The sequence below is a fragment of the Sprattus sprattus genome, assembly GCF_963457725.1.
Source record: "Sprattus sprattus genome assembly, chromosome: 5".
In the NCBI taxonomy this organism is placed as follows: Eukaryota; Metazoa; Chordata; class Actinopteri; order Clupeiformes; family Clupeidae; genus Sprattus; species Sprattus sprattus.
In genome coordinates, this window is record NC_137924.1 from 2448408 (window position 1) to 2458407 (window position 10000).

Sequence of the window (10000 nt, forward strand, 5' to 3'; positions counted from 1 at the left end):
CACTAGTCCCTCCCTACCTCAACAAGCGCTCTCACGCTCAGTGCACTTACACGACTCACAACTCAGTCAGTCTGTGTGTGTGTACATGTGTGTGTATATGTGTGTGTGTGTGTGTGTGTCTGTGTGTACATGTGTGTGTATATGTGTGTTTGTGTCTGTATACAGGCACGTGCACAGACATTTTAGGGGGCAGGTGCTCAAACCAAAAAAAAAAGGCACCCATCGCCAAAATGATTTATGAAATAAAGAATCATAAATACATAAATAAATAAATAAAAAACACAGTAGGATATTTTGAACTTATACATGTATAAGTTGTTGTTGTTGTTTTGTTAACAAACTGACTCAGGTTCCCCTGCACCAGGTAGGGTTCTCCCTCATTAGGTTTACTAGTTAATGGGCTCCAATAGCCAAAAAGTTCAATTCAAATTAATAATAATAAATAAATATATTAAAAAAAAACACAGTAGGATATTTTCTCCCTCCTTTGTTTTACTAGTTGATGGCCTGATCCAAGATAAAAGGGAGCTGCTACCCTGAGCTGCTTGCTGCAGTTCCCTGTCCTTCTGCTTTTGGAGTCTCTCTTTTCTTGGCATTATGCTGCACATTTTGTAAAGGAGATCAATCAATGTTGTGCATAACGATCAAGAGTGACTTACATAATCGCTATAAAGCTGACAACACAGTGCACACACATTTTTTACTGTTTTAGCATTACAGTAATAATATACCACAATATACCTCACCAGACGGTCATGTAGCTCGACTTAAGACCTACCTTTCATTTTCAATGATTACGATTTTAAATGAAACAAAACTAGTGAACTTGACAAATTTGTAGAACAGTAAAACTGCCTTTAATTTCTCTGCCTGCCTCTCTGCCTATATCTTTCTTCATTAAACATGACAGATGTCAGTAAACAGCTGGACAAGGCTTTGAAATCATGGATTTCGGGAGTTTTTTGTCTGATGCTGCGGGTCAGAGAAGAAATAGGCAGCAGCCGAGCTTCAGCTGTTTGGCCTGGAACTCAAGGCAGAAGGAGGAGGAGGGAGGCATAGATATCATATATAAAGGCTAGATGTCTCGCCGCTGTTTCTGGCCGATGGAGTCGAATGTCTGCACATGGCGGCCAGCTTGAAACAGGGCAGATCGCTCACCCATAACATTGTGTTGTTAGCGGTAGCCTATGTACTTTTAATTAACCATAAGCAAGGCATGAGTTAGTGGAGTAGGAGGAGGAGGAGGAGGAGCGGAGGAGGAGGAGGAGGAGGAGGAGAGGAGGAGGAGCGGAGAGGAGGAGGAGGATGAGAGGAGAGGAGGAGGAGGAGGAGGAGGAGGAGGAGGAGAGGAGAGGAGAGGAGGAGAGGAGGAGGAGGAGGAGAGGAGGAGGAGCGGAGAGGAGGAGGAGGAGGAGGAGAGGAGAGGAGGAGGAGCGGAGAGGAGGAGGAGAGGAGGAGGAGGAGGGGGAGGAGGAGGAGGAGGGGGAGGAGGAGGAGAGGAGGAGGAGGAGAGGAGAGGAGGAGCGGAGAGGAGGAGAGGAGGAGGAGGGGGAGGAGGAGGAGAGGAGGAGGAGCGGAGGAGGAGGAGCGGAGGAGGAGGAGAGGAGAGGAGGAGGAGGAGGAGGGGAGAGGAGGAGGAGGAGGAGGAGGAGAGGAGGAGGAGCGGAGGAGGAGGAGGAGGAGCGCTGCGGCTTTATTTTGGTGGGGCGAAATTCTCACAAGAACTAAAATAACACTTTGCCCAGGTCTGATCTATTGGGTACAATTACTGTACAGCAAATGAATAATGTAACTAGAACTTTCCATAGATATGAATGATGAAGATTAAAAGGCTTTTGTTTGACATATTGCCTACTGTTTAACTGGACATAAACTGTACATATTTATGCATATTAAAGTGTATTTTCACTCAAGTTTTATATTTATTACATGTTATTGATGATGCCTAAATTAGTAATTTGGTGGAGCAGACACACAGAGAAAAATACTATTTAAGAAATATCTTTATAAAATCATATTCATCACAGATATCTTAAACCGTTTACAAATGTGTTTTAAGGACAACTTCACATTATTTAATCGAGCCCTTTGATCATGATCCTGGGCCCCTTATGCAACCTGGCTACCATGGCAACGGAACTGGAGTTTACAATTGATCAATGCTCAGAACGAATGCTGTTAATATACCACCCAGTGCTTCCACTCGTGTGTGTGTGTGTGTGTGTGTGTGTGTGTGTGTGTGTGTGTGTGTAACATGGTAATGTAACAAGTTAGTGGTGAGTGGCTTAATTCAGAATGTGTGTGTGTGTGTGTGTGTGTGTGTGTGTGTGTGTGTGTGCGAGTGTGTAACATGGTAATGTAACAAGTTAGTGGTGAGTGGCTTAATTCAGATTGTGTGTGTTTGTAACATGGTAATTTGGATTAATTCAGATTGAATATGTGTGTGTGTGTGTGTGTGTGTGTGTGTGTGTGTACTGAATGGCTTATTCACACAATTCAAAGACATCGCTCTACCTGGGTTTGTTGCTGGCTAAATGGTTAACACACTGTTGTGTGTGTGTGTGTGTGTGTGTGTGTGTGTGTGTGTGTGTGTATGTGTGTTAGTGGTTGCCAAAAATATCTGTGTGTGTGTTTGTGTGTGTGTAACACTACTGGTAACGTAAGAAGAGTAATGCAAAGAGTTTCAGTTGATAGGCAAACACATTTGTGAGTGAGCGTATAAAAAAATACATAACTGAGTATGTGTGTGTGTGTGTGTATAACACTAGTACCGTAAGAAGAGTGATGCAGAGCGTTTTAGTTTAAGTAAATGCATAACTGAGTGTGTGTGTGTGTGTGTGTGTGTGTGTGTGTGTGTGTGTGAGTGAGGCCTGTTCTGGTGGAGGAGGCTAGTCTGCCCCCTGGTGGCTGATATGAGGAGGTTCACATGATAGGGACACCAACAGGGATGGCCTCCGCTCATAAAAATCCACAATAACAGAACAGGAGCTCACAAGCTTGCAGTAATCAAAGCTGTGTGTGTGTGTGTGTGTGTGTGTGTGTGTGTGTGTGTGTGTGTGTGTGTGTGTGAACAAAAGCTGTGTGCAACACCCCCCGCCGCACACTCTCACACACTCACACTCACACACACACAAACACACACACACAAACACACACACACACACACTCACTGCCCAAAGGGTCCTGAACGAAACCGTTTCAAGAACTGTTGGCGTACACAGAGCATAGCCATAGGAGGAAAGCCATGTCAATCACAGAGGGGGCGTGGCATTAGAGTCCAAAATAATTCCCAATTGGCCAGAGAATGGAGATGAGCCAATGGCAGAGTGCAACATGTCACAACCAGCGGGACAAGTTCATATGAAATGCGTTTGTTGTGTGAGTGTGTGTGTGTGTGTGTGTGTGTGTGTGTGATGTGCCAGTTAAAACCTGAAGCCTGCTAATCCGGTCAACTGTTGGTTTGGTGTGACAGGGCCACAGACAGTCCTTTTGACCAAGTAACATGATGTGTGCGAGTGTTTGTGTGAGTGTGTGTGTGTGTGTACAGTCTCTCTGTATCACTGTGGCTCCAAGCCTGTGTGTGTGTGTGTGTGTGTGTGTAACAGTCTGTCAGTTTAACGTTTATGTGTGTGTGTGTGGGTGTGTGTGTGTCTTTGTGTATGTGTGTAACAGTCTTTCTGTCTTTGTAACGTGTGTATATGTGTGTGTAGTCTTCCTGTCAGTATAACGTGTGTATGTGTGTGTGGGTGTGTGTGTGTCTTTCTGTCTGTGTAACGTGTGTATATATGTGTGTGTAGTCTTCCTGTCAGTATAACGTGTGTATGTGTTTGTGTGTGTGTGTAACAGTCTTTCTGTCTGTGTAACGTGTGTATATGTGTGTGTAACAGTCTTCCTGTCGGTGTTACGTGTGTATGTGTGTAACCTTGGGTCTGAGTTCTAGAATGTTCTAGCTGCGTCTCATGTAGCCAGAGCACTCCACATCATCTTCCTCCTCCTCCTCCTCCTCCTCTTCCTCCTCTGAGGAGTGTGTCAGCTGGTCCTCTGGTGCGTCTGTGAGAGTGTGTATGTGTGTGAGTGTGTGCGTGTGTGTGTGAGTAGTCAGGAGAGGAGCGCAGACGTCAGTGAGCTCACACTCCTCCTCTCTCGTCTCCTCCCTCACTCTCAACGCTCCCAGAGTCACGGAGAACAGGTTCACGTCCCCTCCTTCCTCCTCCTCCTCCTCTTCCTCCTCCTCCACGCCTCGGTCGTCTGGTCCTGGAGCTCCTTCTCTCTCTCCTGCACTCCCCGACTCCTCCACAGGGGGCGCCAGCAGCGGTCCGATCCCCGTGCCGCGGCCACACTCGTACTGCTCCGTCTCGCGGGGCGACCCGGTGGTTGCCGTTGACGACCCGGCGGTTGCCGTTGACGACCCGGTGGTTGCCGTTGTCGACCCAGGCCCGGAGTCCCTAGCCTGGATTTGTCTTTCGTATCCTCCTCTTCCCTCGTCCTCCTCCTCACTATCCTCATCCTCTTCCTCGCTCTTAAGTGCACGTTGACCTTTGCCCTGGGTCGTCACCACGGAGACGAGGGTCAGCACGGGGTCGTCTGCCATCAGGAGCAGCGGGAGACAGGAAGGAGAGATGAAGCCAACCTGAGAGAGGGAGAGAGAGGGAGAGAGGGAGAGAGAGAGAGAGAGAGAGAGAGAGGGAGAGGGAGAGGGAGAGGGAGAGAGAAAGCGAGAGAGAGAGTGAGAGAGAGAGTGAGAGAGAGGGAGAGCGAGAGAGAGAGAGAAGAGAGAGAGAGAGAGAGAGAGGGAGAGGGAGAGGGAGAGAGAGAGAGAGAGAGAGAGAGAGAGAGAGAGCGAGAGAGAGAGAGAGAAGAGAGAGAGAGGGAAGGAGAGGGAGAGCGAGAGAGAGAGAGACAGAGAGAGAGAGAGGGAGAGAGAGAGAGAGCGAGAGAGGGAGAGAGAAAGAGGGAGAGGGAGAGAGAATGAGGGAGAGGGAGAGAGAAAGAGGGAGAGGGAAAGAGAAAGAGAGAGAGGGGGGGAGAGGAGTGGGGGTGGGGGGAGTAAAAACAAAAAGAGTAGAGAAGTGAGTGTGTGTGTGTGTGTGTGTGTGTGTGTGTGTGTGTGTGTGTGTGTGTGTGTGTGTGTGTGTGTGTGTGTGTAAAGGAATAAAGGAGCTACTAGCCTAATTTACCAGCCGCCAGATTAACTCATCCTTGACATGAAGATGAGAACACACACACACACAAACCTAAACAAACATACAAACAACTAAACACACACACACACACACACACACACACACACACAATCTGTAGCAGGTGTTGCTGCCTAGTTTGGTTGCGGTTTTCTTGCTCAACTAAAGCTTCCTGCAGACATGTGTGTGCATGCGTGCATGCGTGTGTCTGCACGCAGATGTGTGTGTGTGTTTGAGTGTGTGTGTGCGTGTGTGTCTATATTATCATTCATGTATGACCTGTCAATTCTAAGTATCTAAGTATTCAGATAGTCAGGATGAGTCTTCAGTGACATGGTGATCAGATGTTCTGTGTGTGTGTGTGTGTGTGTGTGTGTGTGTGTGTGTGTGTGTGTGTGTGTGTGTGTGTGTGTGTGTTTGAATTACGTTGTTACTTATTCTATGTGTCTAATGCAGTGCTCAGTCTCGAAGCCACTTCCTCTAATCATAATAATGAGTGAAGAACTTGCCTACTAAAGAATACCTGTCTCTGTGTGTGTGTGTGTGTGTGTGTGTGTGTGTTCGAATGTGTATGTGAGAGAGAACAGAGACAGAGAGTGTGTGTATGTGCGTGTGTGTGTGTGTATGTGAGAGAGAGAGAGACAGAGTGTGTGTGTGTGAAATCTCTTCTCTTGTCTTTGCAGATGCCATGGTGTCAGTGCTATTGTGTGTGTGTGTGTGTGTGTGTGTGTGTGTGTGTTTCTCACCAGTAGGCTGGGTAGTGGTTCCCTCAGACGGATGAATCCCGAGTAAATCAAGACTGGAATACTTAAGACGCCAACCACCACACACACACACAACAGCCCTGCCACCAGCCCTGACACCACCGCATCTGCAGAGACAAGAGAAGAGATGTCAAACACACACACACACTCTCTCTCTCTCTCTCTCACACACACACACCAAATCTGCAAAGACAAGAGAAGAGATTTCATTGTCTTTCAGTTTACTCAAAAAAAGGCTCTCCATCGCATTAACGAGCTTGAACAATTGTTTGCCACTTCCGCTCTACCACTACCGGGTTCTATCAGAACAAGCCAATAACACCTTCACATCATTTTAAACCATCACACACACACACACATTTCACATCAGTTTAAACCATAATTCAAATGTTTCTTTAATTTAAACTAATCAAAATTAATAATTCAGATACATTTCGAAACTTAAATTACAAAACGGCTCCATCACACACACACACACACACACACACACACACACACACACACACAGTGATGGCCCAGCTGGTGAGCAGTGCCCCACATGGCTGAGTACAGCCAAACAAAGGCAATTACAGTTTTTCTCCATTGCTTTGGATCATTTCACGAAACAGCAATGGCATTTTCAAAAATCTTAGTGCATTTGGCAAAATAGCCTATATGGTTCAGCACAACTACATAGATCACCTTCAAAAGGTCATACCTCACCCAAAACAGTTAACTCAAGCTTCAAAACCAAATCATTTTCTCATATAAATAGTCAGTGCCCCTAAAATGAAAAGTTCCTTCTCGCTTGCTGTGGCTCATCTCTCGAAAATAAAATGGACATTCTCAAAGCTTTAAATACATCTGCCAAAATAAGCTAGATGGTTTAGCAAAACACTATGGCACACCTGCAAAAGGTCATATCTCTCCCAAAACAGACAGCTCATCAGTCAAAACTAATTCCTTTTCTCATATAAATAGTCAGTGCCCCCAAAATGAAAAGTACCTTAAGCATTGTTTAAACACTGCAGGTCAAAACATTTAGATGTTTTGTCAGTATGGCAGGGGACCATAGGAACATGTGCATATTTCAATCTGGGCTTAGTCCTTTGACACTGAATATTTACTGCAGTAGATGTTTTCTTTCCAGAATACTATGTGTATCAAACAGAAGAGATCCAAGAGATCCATATTACAGTTTATACCATGATGTTTTTCATGGTATTATGTGCCTGAAGGATTTTGACAGTGGATTGAACTATTGTGCAGGTGATGATGTACACAAGGTAATTATGCCAACATGTTTTGCAGAGAACAACGACTTGACTGAGAAGCAAAAGTCAGTTTAGATCAGCAAGATGTATTCAATTGGTAATTGGGCTAACTGAAGGCAATTGAACCTAAACATTTTCAAAGAGGTGCTAAATCATTTGAAATTTGTGCAAACTGTATGCAATTGTACTTGTCATTAACAAGAATGTTCTAATGCAATTGCAATTTGATTAAAGGAATGAGAAATTCCAATCTGTTGTGAACAAGTAGTTTGGAGGTTTGCACATGTGTGTTTTGAGAATGTCATTTCTGTTTCGTGAAATGATCCAAAGCCATGGAGAAAAACTGTAAGAGTCATGGTGTTGGATGGCGGTACTACCCCAGAGGATTCTCCAAGGGAACTCCTCCCCTGCCAGGTGTCTCTGGTTGTCCCTCACAGGTGCACTGAATCAATCAGGCAATCAGGAGCCTTTTAACCCCAACCAGAGGATTCAGAAGAGACTGTCATTAGCAGTAAGTCCTACAGTTCCTCTACCAGCTATGCCACCATGGAGTGTTAGTGAATTGTATGTAGACTTAGGACTATTAGAAGAGAAACAACAGGGAAATGGAGTTGATAAGAACAGAGTGCATAGCTACATGACGGCAAAATATGGAGAAGACATGATTTTATTCACTGATGCATCAAAGAGTACTGACAGGAGGGTAGGGGTTGCGTATGTAATTCCAAAATTGAAATTAATGGAATATAAACGAATAAATGATGATTTAGCCGTATATACAGCCGAGTTAGTGGCCATATGGCTGGCGTTAATTTGGGTAGAAAGCAATAGGCCAAATAGAGCAGTGGCTGCATCGGACTCCAGCTCAGCACTGAATAGTATTTATTCATCGCAGTCCGAATCAAGACAGGACTTGATTTGGGAAATTGTGCAACTGGTTAATAGTCAGGTAAAATCAGGGATATGTGTATCCTTTGTATGGGTGCCAGCACATGTGGGGGTGGAAGGTAACGAACTAGCAGATGGATATGCCAAAAAAGCAGCTACAAGGTCCAGCATAGACCTTGATATCAAATACAGCAAGGCAGAGATTAAAAGTATGGTGAAAGTGTTGGTTAAAGAAAAGTGGCAAAACATGTGGAGCAGTGGGAAAACTGGGAGGCATTTGTATGAAATCCAAAACCTAGTGGGGAAAGCACGCAGTACAAATAGAAGTAAGGGAGAGGAAGATATGTTCTCCAGACTAAGGTATGGGCACACAAGACTTAACAGTTCATTGGTCTTGATTGGAAAGCATGAGGATGGAAAATGTGTGTTTTGTGGAGGGGTTGAGTCCGTGGAGCATGTACTTATCCATTGTATTGAGTACCAGGAAGACAGAGAGAGGTTGAGGTTGAAGCTGGCGGAGTATGAAGTGGGTCTGAGTTTGAAGGAGATTTTGCAGATTAATTCGGGGCATATCAATTTCAATTATTTGGTCAAGTTCTTAAAGAGAACAGGATTGATAACAAGAATTTAGGTTTTATTTCATCTTTATTTTGTTTTGTTATTTTGGTTTTGTTTGTTTGTTTTATTGATTTTGTAATCATGTACCCCTGAGCCACACTCCAGTCCAGTTGGTGGCGATAAATGCACAGTTGGTTGCCAACCGCCATTAAAAACCTATAAGAAGAAGAAGAAGAAGAAGAAGAGAGACTGTCTTGAGCTACCGAGGAGTGTGAACCAGACTCCTTCCAAGACAGTCTCAGGGTAAGAGGCCTGCGGCCTGCATTTTGTATTACTGAAGACGAATAATTGCTGTCTATCTCTCTCTTGCCTCAGGAAGAGCCCGACGGAGCCCCTGACGCCAACTGCCAGTCTGGTGAAGCTTTTTGAGTTACCTTTGTGCACCCCCCACCTTTTCCCCCTCAGTTTATGAAATAAACTCTTTAGTTCTGTTCACTGCAACTCCTGTGTGTGACTGCTCTTTTCCAGTTTGTGTACCCACTGTTTGCCCTTGCATGGTGGAGAATGCGGGCATTCTGAGTCTTCGCTATCAGTGGGTATATGGAGTTGGGAGAGTGCACTTCAGATCAGAGAAGGACGAACATGGAAGAGATCTTGAAAGCCATTCTGACCATGCAAGCTAATCTGCAAACAGCGGGAAGACCGAAAGAGCAAAAGCCAAAAGAGGTGCTGACTAAACTGACGCCAGATGATGACGTCAGGACCTATATTACACTCTTTTCCAGTTTGTGTACCCACTGTTTGTCCTTGCAAGGCCAGGCTCCCACAACACTCACACACACACACACACACACACACACACACAATACCTTTATTGAAGAGTGCCGGTGCAATGATGCAGACTGGCGTTGTGTGTGTGTGTTTGTGTTCTTTGATGCTCGCGGAGACGCAGTACTCTCTTCCAGGAACCACCTCCTTCAACACAAACCCACTTAGGTCTCTCTCCACGGAGATCAGGGGCTGCAATCACACACACACACACAAACACACACACACACAAAGAGACACGCAAAACACACAAAGAGACACGCAAAACACACACAGACACACACATGCTCACACACACAGAAAAAGAGACACGCAAACACAGACAGACATAGACACAGAGACACATACACACACAACCACAGTTTAAAGTCTGCGGATATGAACTAAAGGGGAATAGTCAGCTTATGAATTACAATGTACTGTTTGAGATGTCCATTAGTGAAATAAATGTGTTCATTAATGTGTAATGAAACATATCACACACACTCACACACACACACACTCCCTCCCTCCCTCACCTTATTCCCGC

At 45.1% G+C, this 10000-nt stretch overlaps 1 protein-coding gene across 1 annotated transcript in view; it reads right to left on the reverse strand.

The window, feature by feature from the left end:
- LOC308365560 (uncharacterized protein) overlaps positions 1-10000 on the reverse strand; it is a gene marked incomplete at its 3' end in the record, with an annotated part of 20136 nt that overhangs the window by 8624 nt on the left and 1512 nt on the right. The window contains exons 4-7 of the mRNA XM_080839028.1: positions 9990-10000; positions 9513-9663; positions 5927-6051; positions 4132-4630 (exon numbers count right to left, since the gene is read on the reverse strand). The exon at positions 9990-10000 is cut by the window's right edge and continues 129 nt beyond it. Of these exons, the coding sequence (XP_080695154.1) occupies positions 4132-4630; positions 5927-6051; positions 9513-9663; positions 9990-10000 (786 nt within the window). The remainder of the gene's footprint in view (positions 1-4131; positions 4631-5926; positions 6052-9512; positions 9664-9989) is intronic.